The sequence below is a fragment of the Papio anubis genome, chromosome 9 (genome assembly GCF_008728515.1).
Source record: "Papio anubis isolate 15944 chromosome 9, Panubis1.0, whole genome shotgun sequence".
Taxonomy (NCBI): domain Eukaryota; kingdom Metazoa; phylum Chordata; class Mammalia; order Primates; family Cercopithecidae; genus Papio; species Papio anubis.
Window position 1 is genome coordinate 45,281,445 of NC_044984.1, and position 14,401 is coordinate 45,295,845.

Genomic DNA, 14,401 nt, shown 5'->3' on the forward strand with positions numbered 1-14,401 from the left:
TATTTTATTTTTTGAGACAGGGTTTCAGTCTGTCACCCAGGGTGAAGTGCAGTGGCACAGTCACAGCTTACTGTAGCCTTGACCTCATGGGCTCAAGCGATCCTCTCACCTCAGCCTCCTGAGTGGTTGGGACTACTGGCGCATGCCACCATTCCTGGCTAATTTTTGTACTTTTTTGTAGAGATGGGGTTTTGCCATGTTACCCAGGCTGTTCTCAAGGCCCTGGGCTCAAGCAGTCTGTGCACCTTGGCCTCCCAAAGTGTTGGCATTACAGCCGTGAGCCATTGTGTCCTATTTCATTATCTTTTTTACAGTTATTATAATTCATATTCTGAATACATAAGGAGTTCATACACATGAAAAACGGTAAAACAAGGCACCAAATGTTTTGTTGGGTTTTCAAGTTTTTTGTTTTTTGCTTTTAAATTTTTTTTTCATGTTAAAAAAGTTGTTTTCCCTCAATCAATGGTTTTCTGTGACAGGGTCTTGCCGTGTCACTAAGGGTGTAGTACAAGTGATACGATCATAGTTCATTGCAGCCTCAAACTCCTTGGCTCAAGCAATTGGCTCAAGCAAGCCTCCCAAGTAGCTGTGACTACAGGAGCCAGCCACCATGCCCAGCCAATTTTTACTTTTTTTTTGGTAAAGACAGTGTCTGGCTATGTTGTCTAGGCTCGTCCTGAACTCAAGCAATTCTCCTCAGTCTCCCAAAGTGCTGAGATTACAGAAGTGAGCCACTGAGCTCTCGGGCTGCATTTGACCTTTGCTATTTCAGTAGATATTTTCTTTCCTTCTGTTACTTTTTTTTTTTTTGTAAATATAGACGGAGTCTAGCTCTGTCGCCCAGGCTGGAGTGCAGTGGCGTGATCTTGGCTCACTGCAAGCTCTGCCTCCCGGGTTCACACCATTCTCCTGTCTCAGCCTCCCGAGTAGCTGGGACTACAGGCGCCCGCCACCACGCCTGGCTAATTTTTTGTATTTTTAGTGGAGATGGGGTTTCACCGTGTTAGCCAGGATGGTCTCGATCTCCTGACCTTGTGATCCGCCTGCCTCGGCCTCCCAAATTGCTGGGATGACAGGCCTGAGCCATCGCGCCTGGCCTGTTACTTCTTAAGTATACTTAATGTTCACTTAACTTTTTTTTTTTAATCTTCTTTCAATCCATTAACAGTTTTACCATTTTAAGTTTTGTAGTCACCCTTTTTCTGAATCCATGTAGCTGTCAGAGTTTCTGTTTACATTTATACTAATTATGGAAAAAAGATATGTTTGCACATTAACTCACATGTATGTTGTAAGCAAAGCATCTGGATTAAATGAGAATGCATGAAAATTTTTATTGCCTAGAAAATGTTAATGAAGGATATCACTTGTCCTGTGGCAGGCCAGAAAGGAAAAGGACGGGAGATTTCACTATAAGGAGCATTTAGCTTGCCAGTGGAAGTGAAATACTTATGCTTTGCTGATCGTAAAATAAATCATCCCAAAATCATGTACAAAATACATCTCCTGGCCAAATGGAGTGGCTCGTGCCTATAATCTCACCACTTTGGGGTGCTCAGGTGGAAGGATCGCTTGCATCCAGGAGTTTGAGACCAGACTCAAATATATCTCCTATTAACTCTATTTGTTTTGGAACACAGCCTATCCTCAGTAGAAAAATGGGCAAAAGTTAACAAGTGAAGTGATAGAAAGGACCAAAAACATGAAGATATGCTTAACATTACTAGTAAATAAACAAGCAAAAAATGCCATTTATTGATGTATTTTTTAGAGTTAACTAATTTTCTTTTTCTTTTTAGGAAGTGAAAGCTTTGTTCAAAAGTGAAAACTGCCCCAAAGTGATAAGCTGTGAATTTGCACACAATAGCAACTGGTATATCACTTTCCAGTCAGACACAGATGCACAACAGGTAAGAAGAAAACAGTTTTCTGATACAGGTCCATCCTAGTGGCAAAATAAGTAGTGGTATATTTTAATTGAGAAAATGTGTGTTTACACTGATGTTTATCAAGATTAGTGAGTACCTTGATTTACCTTTTTGCTTTTGCTCAATTGATGTCCTTTTTGATCATCTTCCTAAAGTTTTTCAGTTTTGATTTAGGAAGTTTTCTGGTCGATAAGAATGTTAATGTAACAGTTTTAAAATTAACATAGGGATTGAGAACTATGTACCCAGTGGTATTTTTAGTACATAATAGGTCTGCAATAAATAAAATTCTTGGAATTTTGACTTGATGATTTTATTCTTAATTGTTAACATGTTTTAAAGAGAAATAATCCTTTATTTTTATTTTATTTTATTTTTTTTTTGAGACGGAGTCTCGCTCTGTCACCCAGGCTGGAGTGCAGTGGCGGGATCTCAGCTCACTGCAAGCTCCGCCTCCCGGGTTCACGCCATTCTCCTGCCTCAGCCTCCCGAGTAGCTGGGACTACAGGCGCCTGCCACCACGCCTGGCTAAGTTTTTGTATTTTTAGTAGAGACGGGGTTTCACTGTGTTAGCCAGGATGGTCTCGATCTCCTGACCTCGTGATCCGCCCGTCTCGGCCTCCCAAAGTGCTGAGATTACAGGCTTGAGCCACCGCGCCCGGCCGAGAAATAATCCTTTAAAACACAAATATATCTATGATAAGAGTGTTTAAAAATCACTCACAGATTTTTGTTTTTAAAACAATTTAGTAGAAAGTTGTCTGATCATTTTTAAATTGGTTTCTGGGGATATTTTGGGTCTGTTTTCAATCTTAAGGCATTTTTTCTGCAGTAATCCATGGTGGCTTTTCTACAATAAATATGAACTGTGGTTGAGAAGGCCTTATATTTTTACTTTTTCATTCCCTGTCCACCTGCACAGTGGAATCACCTACATAGTTTTGTTTTTATAGTTTAATACTAAACTCTCAACATAATAAAGATGACTTTACTGAAATGTTTGGATGCTAATGAAAGTTTTCTTGTGCTTTGTTAACAGGCTTTTAAATACTTAAGAGAAGAAGTTAAAACATTTCAGGGCAAGCCAATTATGGTAAGAAATAGAGATCAGTGTGAAACCAGAACAGGTTTTGGTTTCTCTGTATGAGAATTTTAAAAATACAGACAGATAATGTTTTATAACAACCCATAGTGACTTTTAAAAAGTATCTGACTTGGGCTGGGCATGGTGGCTCACGCCTGTAATCCCAGCACTTTGTGAGTCCAAGGCAGGCAGATTGCTTGATGCCAGGAGTTTGAGACCAGCCTTGCCAATATGATGAAACCTTGTCTCTACTAAAAATAGAAAAAAATAGCCGGGTGTGGTGGCACGTGCCTGTAATTCCAGCTACTTGAGAGGCTGAGGCAGGAGAATTGCTTCAACCCGGGAGGCATAGGTTGCAGTGGGCAGAGATTGTACCTCTGCAGTCCAGCCTGGGCGACAGAGCAAGACCTTGTCTCAAAAACAACAGCAGCAACAACAAAAACAAATTTCTGGCTTCTATTATGTGTTACTTCAGAAAATTCTTTGATAAATCTTAAAAATACTTTGTCTACAGCAATTCTTTACAAAGGGGTAACTTCAAATAGCGTGAATTTTAATTAGATGCTGATTTACAACATATGAGATAATTCCAGATCTCAAAATGAGCAATAGGAATAATTTTTAGTAACAGAGATGAAAAATATTCACAGTACTTTCAACCTTATCTCAATTAACTGCATCACTACGTTAACATACAACCATTTGGGAACCTAGGCATTGTCACTGATGACACTTGATCACTGTCTTTATATGTCTGGTCTGTTCTCAGGTCCTGTGAAAATGCTTTCCAAAAATCTCCCATTGTTTAGGCTTGAACACTTGGAGTAGCCTCTTAACTGCTGTGTTAACAATTTTTTCCCCCCTTAACAGTCTGTTCTTCACATTGCTACCAGAGCTAGGGTTCTAAACTATAATCCAGTAACATACACTTAGTTTGACTTGATCCTCATTCCCTGTGTGCTGTAGTTATTCTTATTTGTAAATGTAATACATTATTCTTACTAATTCCTCTGTGTTGAACTCTTACTGTGTGTCACTTTCTGTTTTAAGCACTTTACATGTATTGACTCATTTAATCCTTACAAGAACCTAATGAAGAAAACCTAATGTTTTCTTCAGTTTACTAGTGAGGATAATAAGACACGAGGGTAACCTCCCCAGTTTCACATAACTAGTAAGTGGAAGAACTAGGATAACAGTGACTTAGATTTATTAAGAGGTTCTAAGAACTTATCATATTTAAATCTCATTATTGCTGTGAAATAGGTGGGATTATTAGTTTCCATATTACAGATGAGGCTATTTTCTAGTTGTCATTCTACTTCCTCTGTCTATGATGTTCTTCTCCCTTTTATCTTTCCTTGCTTTGACGCTTTTATAAAGATATTCTCCTGAGTCATCTTAATAGCTTTAAAGTCTTAAAGTATTTCAGAAGTGGGTCTTTGGTATATCTGGAATTAATTTTATATATAGTATAAGATAAGATAAGAATCTAGTTCTATCTTTTTCCCATATATGGACAGACTTTTATCTCAACACTTAATTTTTTGTCATTTCTAGTCTTCTGCAACTTGTGTGTAATGGCACAGCTATGAGATTTGTTTCAGATTCTTTGTTTTCTTTGAGTTCTGCTTCCCTGAACCAATATGGCTGTTTTGTTTTTGAGACTGGGGTTTCTTTCTCTCTGTCACCTAGGCTCAAGTGCAGTGGCATATGATCACAGCTCACTGCTGCCTCAACCCCTCAGGCTCAAGTGATAGTCCCACCTCAGCCTCCCAAGTAGCTGAGACCACAGGTGCACACCATCTTGCCTGGCTAATTTTTAAATTTTTGGTAGAGTTGGGGTCTCACAATGTTGCCCAGGCTGGTCTCAAACTGAACAATCCTTCCATCTCAGCCTCCCAAAGTGCTGGGATTACAGATGTGAGCCACCACACTGTGATTGCATTCCTGGATGTCACTGTTCTATGTTATTTATTTTTATTTTCTTTATTTATTTTTGAGATGGCGTTTCACTCTTACCGCCCAGGCTGGAGTGCAGTGGCACAATCTCAGCTCACTGCAACCTCCTCCTCCTGGGTTCAAGCGATTCTCCTACCTCACCCTCCGGCGTAGCTGGGATTACGGGCGCCTGATACCACGCCCAGCTAATTTTTGTATTTTTAGTAGAGACGGGGTTTCGCCATGTTTACCAAGCTGCTCTCGAACTCCTGACCTCAAGTGATCCACCCACCTCGGCCTCCCAAAGTGCTGGGATTACAGGTGTGAGCCACCTTGCCTGGCCAGATATCACTGTTTTAATTATCATCATTTTACAATATCCTTATTTACTTCTGCTAGTTCTTTGTCCTTGACCTTATTTTTCAGGATTGTCTTGGCTCTTCTTAGATCATTACATTTTCACACAACTTTAGAATATTTGTCTAGTTCCAACAAACAACCAAACAAAATCTATAATGGACTTAATGAAATTCTATTCAATTTATTGGTTAAATTGGGGACAGTTGGCTGTTTTAGCCTGCATTATTCATTATTATGGTAACTATTATGTATTTCAGTGTTAAGTCATTTTTACTGCTTTAAAATCATGTTGGTTGCTTTTTCTTGATATCTTACTGATTTTTTTTAATGTTTTAATGTCTGCAGGTAATCACTATTTTGATTATTCCTTATACCTTCATTTCTTATTTCTATTGCTTGTGCTGGGGGTCTCAGGTATAGTAGTAAAAACACAAATATTTTATTTTAAGTAATGTTTTTCTCTGCCATTTTAGTTTTTCTTTATGCTTCTTTTGATGCGCCATCCCATAGCAACTTAAGTTGCAAGAAAATTCACATTAACTTTTATACCATTTATTAAAATCAAATGACCTAACACCTGGAAAGACAGGTGCAGAAGCAAGGAATGCTATACTCCAATCCTGGTGGTGCTTTCTGCCATTAGCGGTTGTATCTTGAGTATGTCAGGCCAACCTGTAAGGTTCTGGTTTGTTTCTTTGTAGTGTCCATGCTCTTCATTTCTAAAGTTCTGTAACTTAGAAGTGATTACATTGCAGGAAAGGGGCCTTAAGTGGATAATGTTTATCCACCTGTTTCCTAATTTATTGATGATTTCATTAAGAGGCAGTGATTCATTCTGTTTCAATTGTGATTTCTATGCCTGACAATAACTGGTATCAGTTCCCTTCAGCCTAAGGGACTTCCATTAGTGTTTGTTACACTACCAACCAGCAAAGAATTCTCTTAGTTTTTCCTTAACTAAAAATGTCTGATATTTCACACTCTTTTTTGTTTGTTTGTTTTTTTGAGACAGGGTCTTGCTGTATCACCCAGGCTGGAGTGCAGTGGTACAGTCTCGATTCACTGCAGCCTCCTCTGCCTCAGCACTCACCCCCTGCCCCAATTAGCTGCAACTATAGGTGCATGCCACCACGCCCAGCTAATTTTTCTATTTTTCAGTAGAGAAGGAATTTTGCTGTGTCTTCCAGGTTGGTCTCTAACTCCTGAGGGCAAGCGATCCCCCTACTAAGGCCTCTCAAAGTGTTGAGACTACAGACATGAGCCACTCTGCTCGGCATTTGTGATGGGTATTTTCCATGGATACAGAACGCAGGGATGACAGCTAAAATTATTTTCCATTCTTTTAAGATACGTTCTGGACTCTTATTTCTGATGAGATGTTCACCATCATTCATATGGTTGTTCTCCTATATATGTGTCCTTTTTCTTTGCCTGCTGTCAAGATGTTTTATTTTTGGTTTCCAGTAGGTTGGCTATGGTATGTCTAGTATGGTTTTACTTATCATACATGGGAAATACTAAACTTCTTGGCTCTGTATGTTGATATTCTTCACTGCATTTGGGGAATTTCCAGATGCTTGCCAAAAATTTTTTCTGCCCTCTTTTCTCCTTTCTTTTTTTGATATTCCAATTTTGTATGTTGGACTGATTGATGTCACTGAGATTCTGTTCATTTTTCTTCAACCTGTTTTTGTTGCTTTTGTTCTCCAGATAGGATAGTTTCTGTGGATTTGGGTTCATCTTTAAGTTCACCGAACTTTTCTTTTGCTGTCCCCAGTGTGATAGGACTGTCCAGTGAATATTTTAGATGCTGTATTCTAGAGTTTCCATTTTAAAAAACATTTCTTCTCTCTCTGTTGTGATTTCTCCTTAATTTCAATTTATTAGAAACATAAATGTTATCCATGAATACATGTACTTGAAAGAGCTGTATTAAAATCTTTGTCTGCAGTTTAACATCTGAGTCATCTTGGAGTCCTTATTTTCACTCCCATTTTTTGATTCTTTATCAGCTGCAGTTCCATGCCCTGAAATAGTTCTTTCATTGCTGTTTTCTTCTTTTTTTTGAGATGGAGTCTGGCTCTGTCACCCAGGCTGGAGTGCAGTGGCACGAACTCGGCTGACTGCAAGCTCCACCTCCCAGGTTCACGCCATTCTCCTGCCTCAGCCTCCTGAGTAGCTGGGACTACAGGTGCCCGCCATCACGCTCGACTAATTTTTTTGTGTGTGTTTTTTAGTAGGGACGGGGTTTCACCGTGTTAGCCAGGATGGTCTCGATCTCCTGACCTCATGATCTGCCCTCGGCCTCCCAAAGTGCTAGAATTACAGGCGTGAGGCACTTCGCTCGGCCAAGTGCTGTTTTCTTGACTAGTGGACTCTGTGTGTGTGTGTGTGTGTGTGTGTGTGTTTTAGACGGAGTCTCGCTCTGTTGTCCAGGCCGGAGTGTGTGTGTGTGTGTGTGTGTGTTTTAGGCCGGAGTCTCGCTCTGTTGTCCAGGCCAGAGAGTGTGTGTGTGTGTGTGTGTGTGTGTGTGTTTTTAGACGGAGTCTCACTCTGTTGTCCAGGCCGGAGTGTGTGTGTGTGTGTGTGTGTGTGTGTGTGTGTGTTTTAGACGGAGTCTCGCTCTGTTGTCCAGGCCGGAGTGCAGTGGAGTGATCTCGGCTCACCACAACCTCTGCCTCCTGGGTTTCAAGCGATTCTCCTGCCTCAGCTCGGCTAATTTTTGTATTTTTAGTAGAGACGGGGTTTCACTATGTTGGCCAGGCTGGTCGAACTCTGACTATCCGCCCGCCTCAGCCTCCCAAAGTACTGGGATTGGAGGCGTGAGCCACCACACCCGGTCTAGTGGAGTATGTTTTTAAAATAATGCTGTTTACTTGATTTTAGTTCCTTAGGGGACATTTTAACATTAAAGTGTACTATAATGTATGACATTACTTAGGTAAAAACAATAGCCATAGTTATTATTTAGGTCTTGTTAAAGTCCGTTTGTCAAGGTTGGCCATAATTGATTTCTTATTGTTTGACTGGTTGCAATTTTAGGAGTGGAGGAGGGTTCCTGGCCTATGATTGTAAGAATCATAGAATGTATCTTTCATACATTCATGGAAGTGGTAATTTTATGCTTTCACATGTGTTATTTCATTTGATATTCCCAGCAACTTGGTGTGCCTTTGGTTTCTTTTTTTTTTTTTTTTTTTTTTTTTTTGAGATGGAGTCTCGGCTGCCCGGCCCAGGCTGGAGTGCAGTGGCGGATCTCAGCTCACTGCAGCTCGCCTCCCGGGGTTCCATGTTCTCTGGCCTCAGCCTCGAGTAGCTGGGACTACAGGCTCACCACCTCGCCCGGCTATTTTTTGTATTTCTTAGTAGAGGCGGGGTTTCACCCGTGTTAGCCAGGATGGTCTCGTCTCCTGACCTCGTGATCCGCCCATCTCGGCCTCCCAAGTGCTGGGATTACAGGCTTGAGCCACCGCGCCCAGCCTGCCTTTGGTTCTAATCTAACCTTCCTACGTCTTCATATTATATAGCTTGAGCATCCCAAATCCTAAATTTGAATTGCTCCAAAATCAAAAAGGTTTTGAGTACTAACATGCTGCTCAATGGAAATCCTCATTAGAGCCTTTTGGATTTTCGGATTTGGGGTGCTCAACTGGAAAATACAATGCGAATATTCCTAAATACAAAAAAAGCTAATTACCAAGCATTTTGGGTGCAAAATTACTCAGCCACCAATGGTTTTATTAAAAGGGTCAGCAAACATTTTCTTTAAAAAGCCAAACAGTGAATATTATAGATGTTGATGGGCATGTAATTCCTGTTGCAGCAACTTGTAGGGTAAAAGCAGCCACAAGCAATGCATAAAATGGTCTGCTTGCTCGATTTACCAAAGTGTTAAAAGCATTTTTTTCCTTGGGGCGGGTCTGGTTCTGTCGCCCAGGCTGGAGTGCAGTGGCTGGATCTCAGCTCACTGCAAGCTCCGCCTCCCGGGTTACCCTATTCTCCTGCCCTCAGCCTCCCAAGTAGCTGGGACTACAGTAGCCCAGCCACCTCGCCCAGCTAGTTTTTTGTATTTTAGTAGAGGCGGGGTTTCACCATGTGTTAGCCAGGATGGTCGATATCCTGACCTCGTGATCAGCCGTCTTGGCCTCCCAAAGTGCTGGGATTACGAGCTTGAGCCACAGCCTGGCCATTTTTTCCTTTTTAATCTTTTTTTTTTTTTTTTTTTTTTTTTTGAGGCGGAGTCTGCATCTGTCGCCCAGGCTGGAGTGCAGTGACGGGATCTCAGCTCACTGCAAGCTCCCTCCGAGGAGTTCCGCGCCATTCTCCCGGCTCAGCCTCCCGAGTAGCTCGACTACAGAAGCATACCTCGCCAGCTAGTTTTGTATTTCTTAATAGAGGCGGGGTTTCACCGTGTTAGCCAGAGATGGTCTGGAGTCTCCTGACCACCGTGATCCGCCCGTCTCACGACCTCCCAAAGTGCTGGGATTACAGGCTTGAAACCCACAGCGCCCGGCCTCCTTTTTTAATCTTAATATAGGAATTTGAAGCATATGAAGATAAAATGGTATAATTAGTTACTGTTTACCCATTATCCAATTTTTTCCCCCAATTTTATTTATTTTATTTTATTTTGTAAAGAGACAGGGTCTCACTTTGTTGTGCAGGCTGGAGTACGGTGTGCGTGATCATAGCACACTGCCACCTTGAACTCCTGGGCTCAAGGGATCCTTCTGCCTTCAGAGTAGCTAATTATTGTTTGTTTGTTTGTTTGTTTTTGTGGAGACAGGGTCTTACTGTCTTCCCTGTCTGGTCTCAAACGCCTGACTCAAGTGATTTCCCACGTTGACCTCCCAAAGTGTTGTGATTACAGGCGTGAGCCACTGGGCCCAGCTCTGCACCCCCGCACCCTTTTCTTCCTTTTTTTTTTTTTTGAGATGGAGTGTTGCTCTGTCGCCCCGTCTGGAGTGCAGTGGCACAATCTCAGTGCACTGCAGCCTCTTCCTCCCAGGTTCAAGCAGTTCTCTGCCTCAGCCTCCCTAGTAGCTGGGATTACAGGCACCCACCACCATACCTGGCTAATTTTTGTATTTTTAGTAGAGATGGGGTTTCACCATCTTGGACAGGTTGGTCTTGAATTCTTGACCTCATGATCCTCCCGCCTTGGCCTCCCAAAATGCTGGGATTACAGGCGTGAGCCACCATGCCTGGCCCCAGCCTCCAGTTTTTAAATTTTGGCAAAATACACATAAAATTTACTATCTTAACTGTTCTTATTTTTGTTTTTCTTTTCTTTTTCCCCCCATCTTAACTGTTTTTGAGTGTACGGTTTAGTGCTATTAAATACATTCACAATGATTTGCAGCCATCACTGCCATCTATCTCCAGAACTCTTCTTATAAGACTGAAACTCTATAGATGTTACCCAATTTTAACAGTTAGTGGAAAATGGCCATTCTTATTTCCTCTATATTCCCACTCATTTCTCCATAACCCCAGTCATCTTGAAGCAAATTTCAACCTTAATTTCAGATTTCATCCATAAATAAATTAAAATTTGTATCTCTAACAAGAAGGATTCTTTCCCTTTTTTTGAGACGGAGTCTTGCTCTTTCGCCCAGGCTGGAGTGAAGTGATGTGGTCTCAGCTCAGTGCAACCTCTGTCCCCCTGGGTTCAAGCAATTCTCCTGCTTCAGCCTCCTGAGTAGCTGGGATTACAGGCACCCACCACCACGCCTGGCTAATTTTTGTATTTTTAGTAGAGACGGGGTTTCATCATGTTGGCCAGCTGGTCTCAAACTTCTAACCTCAGGAGATCTGCCTGCCTCGGCCTCCCAAAGTGCTTAGGATTACAGGCGTGAGCCACTGCACCCAGCTGGGATTCTTTAATACCTGGTGACAGTATCATCATTAGACTTTAGAAAATGAACAATGTCTTGAACATCATCAAATAGCTAGTCACTTTTCATATTTTCCTGACTCCTCTTCTTTCTTTTTCTTTTTTCCTCTTTAAAAATCTGGGCCGGGCACTGTGGCTCATGCCTGTAATTCCAGCACTTTGGCTGGGCTGATGCAGGCAGATCACATGAGGCCAGGAGTTCCAGACCAGCATGGCCAACATGGTGAAACCCTGTCTCTGCTAAAAATACAAAAATATTTAGCCAGGCTTTGTGACTTAGGCCTGTAGTCCTAGCTACTCAGGAGGCTGAGGCCCGAGAATCACTTGATCCTTGGAGAAGGAGGTTTCAGTCAGCCAAGATCACACCACTGCACCCCATCTTCGGTGGCAGAGCAAGACTGTCTCAAAAAAAAAAAAGTAAAATTTAAAAAATCTGTAGTTTTTTCCTGTAACTTTGTATTTTTTTCTTTTGGAAGTTTATAGGTAAGATAATCATTATCTGTCTTGCAGAGTTTCTTGGAATATACATTTTGCTGCCTTTATTCTTGAGTGCAGTTTAACATGATTCTCTCTCCCCTCTCCTATTTTTCATGCAAATTGGTAGCTAGATCTTTTTTTCTTTTTCTGTTTTTTAAAGACATGGCTGTCATGGAAAGTAGATAAATAGTGATCTGTCTCCTATATTTCATGCATATTGGTAGCAAGAGGCATGATCAGAACTGGGTTTGATTTTTGGGGCAACAGGGAGGATACAAAAGCTAGCTGGTATGCTCATTGGTCTGTTAATTCATTAGAGATTGCTAAAATTGTGGTATTTATCTATTTTTCGTTTATTAGAAACTCATACTCATCTTCATTACCCTGAGTTACAGGTTCTGTGTGAAATCCATGTTACATGCTTGATTCTAGCTTTTATTACCAGTTTTTAAAAGTGTTGATTTTTTAGCCGATTTTTAACTGTTTTTGGTTTTGAATATTTAAATATATTTAAGGTATTTACTGTTCATGTTGATTTTGGCCTCTTTGAATTGACTCCTGAGACCTTTTGCTACGCAGCCATAGCAATCTTTTTTTCTTTTCTTTTTTTTTTTTTTTGAGATGGAGTTTTGCTCTCTTGCCAGACTGAAGTGCAGTGGCACGATCTCAGCTCACTGCAACCTCCGTCTCCCGGGCACAAGCGATTCCCCTGCCTCAGCCTCCCGAGTAGTTGGGACTACAGGTGCACACCACCACACCCAACTAATTTTTAGTGGTTTCACCATGTTGGCCAGGATGGTCTTGATCTGACTTTGTAATCAGCCCGCCTCAGCCTCCCAAAGTGCTAGGATTACAGGTGTGAGCCACTGCGCCCAGCCAGCCATAGCAGTCTTTACTGGTTACCTTGCTGTGCAGTTTGTCAAGATGTTCCAGGCTCTTGCACGTTTCATGCCAAAGGCCTGGAGTCAACCAGTTCTTTTAAGTCCTTAGGCTACTTTATGGGGAAATGGTATTTTGTGGACCACTACCTAGACACAAGTAGTATTTGTGTTGACTGGTTTTGTCATTGTTTTTAAGCTTTTTTAGACAGAGCTGTTTAGTTTTTATGTTTTAAGACAAAATACAGGTTTGTACTGATGCTTACAATTTAAATTCAGGCTGTATGATTTTCCTTTCTTCTACTTCCTGTCTCCTTTCTCCCATATGAAAATCTCTGAAAAAAATCTGCCTCCTGGGTTCAAGCACCTGTCCTGCTTCAACCTCATGAGTAGCTGGGATTACAGGTGCGCACCACCACACCCAGCTAATTTTTTGTATTTTTTTAGTAGAGGTGGGATTTCACCACGTTGGCCAGGTTGGTCTCGACTCCTGACCTCAGGTGATCCACCTGTCTTGGCCTCCCAAAGTGCTAGGATTACAGGCATGAGGCAGTGCGCCTGGCTGCCTTTTCTCCTGTTAATTTTTTTTGACTTAATAGTGTGTTCTGGAAGTCACTTCATAATGGTGTCTAGATCATTCTTTCATTTCTTTTTTATGTTTATGATACTCAGTTGTTTGGATGTACATGTTGTATTCAACCGTTGATGGACTGTTGAGTTGCTTCTGGGGCCCATAGGTTTCCTCACCTTTTACAATTAGTCAGTCATGTGGGTATATTTTTTTCCCATAGCTTTATTAAGTTATTCTATAACTGGCAAATAAAATTGCATACATGCTTTTTGGGTATTGTGAACATTTAAAGTAAGCAATTTTGAATTATATAATACATTATTATTAACTGTCATCACCCTGCTCTCCAGAACTTCTACTAACAGAAACTTTATACCCTGTGAAACATTTCCCCAGTCCCTCCCTTTCCCCATCCCTGGCTTATGGTAACCACTATTATACTGTCTCTATGAGTTCCACCTTGTTAGATTTCAAATACAAGTGAGATCAGGCAGTGTTTGTTTTTGTGTGCCTGCCCTATTTCACTTAGCATAATGTCTTCTAGGTTCATTCAGGTTGTGACAAATGACAGGATTTCCTTCTTTAAGACTGAATGCGTCTGGGCACAGTGGCTGATGCCTGTAATCCCAGCACTTTGGGAGGCCAAGGGAGGCCAAGGCAGGCGGATCACCTGAGGTCAGGAATTCAAGACCAGCCTGGCCAACATGGTGAAACCCCATGTCTAGTAAAAATACGAAAATCGAGGCTGGGGACAGTGGCTCATGCCTGTAATCCTAGCACTTTGGGAGGCTGAGGCAGGTGGATTGCCTGAGCTCAGGACTTCCAGACCAGCCTGGGCAACACGACGAAACCCTGTCTCTACTAACAATACAAAAAAATTTGCCGGGCATGGCCGCATGCACCTGTAATTCCGGCTACTCAGGAGGCTGAGGCAGGAGAATTGCTAGAACCTGGGAGGTGGAGGTTGCAATGAGCCAAGATCACATCACTGCACTCCAGCCTGGGCGACAGAGCAAGACTCTGTCTAAAACAAAACAAAACAAAACTGAATGGTATTCCAGTGGGTGTGTACACCATGTTTTCTCCATCCGTTCGTTTGCTGTGGACACTGGGTTGTTTCCATGTGTTAGCCACTATAAGTAATGCTGCAACACAGACAGTAGTGCAGACACCCTTCAGCATACTAATTTCACTTCCTTTGGATATACATAGGATTGTTGGATCATATGGTACTTCTATTTTCAACTTTTTTTGACCCAGAGT

At 41.6% G+C, this 14,401-nt stretch overlaps 1 protein-coding gene across 12 annotated transcripts in view; it reads left to right on the top strand.

Moving 5' to 3' along the window:
- LARP4 (La ribonucleoprotein 4) overlaps positions 1–14,401 on the top strand; it is an 83,878-nt gene that overhangs the window by 40,722 nt on the left and 28,755 nt on the right. For all 12 annotated transcript variants that reach the window (XM_017945866.3, XM_009180726.3, XM_009180727.3 and 9 more), the window contains 2 exons: positions 1,803–1,913; positions 2,971–3,024. In XM_017945866.3, the coding sequence (XP_017801355.1) occupies positions 1,803–1,913; positions 2,971–3,024 (165 nt within the window). The remainder of the gene's footprint in view (positions 1–1,802; positions 1,914–2,970; positions 3,025–14,401) is intronic.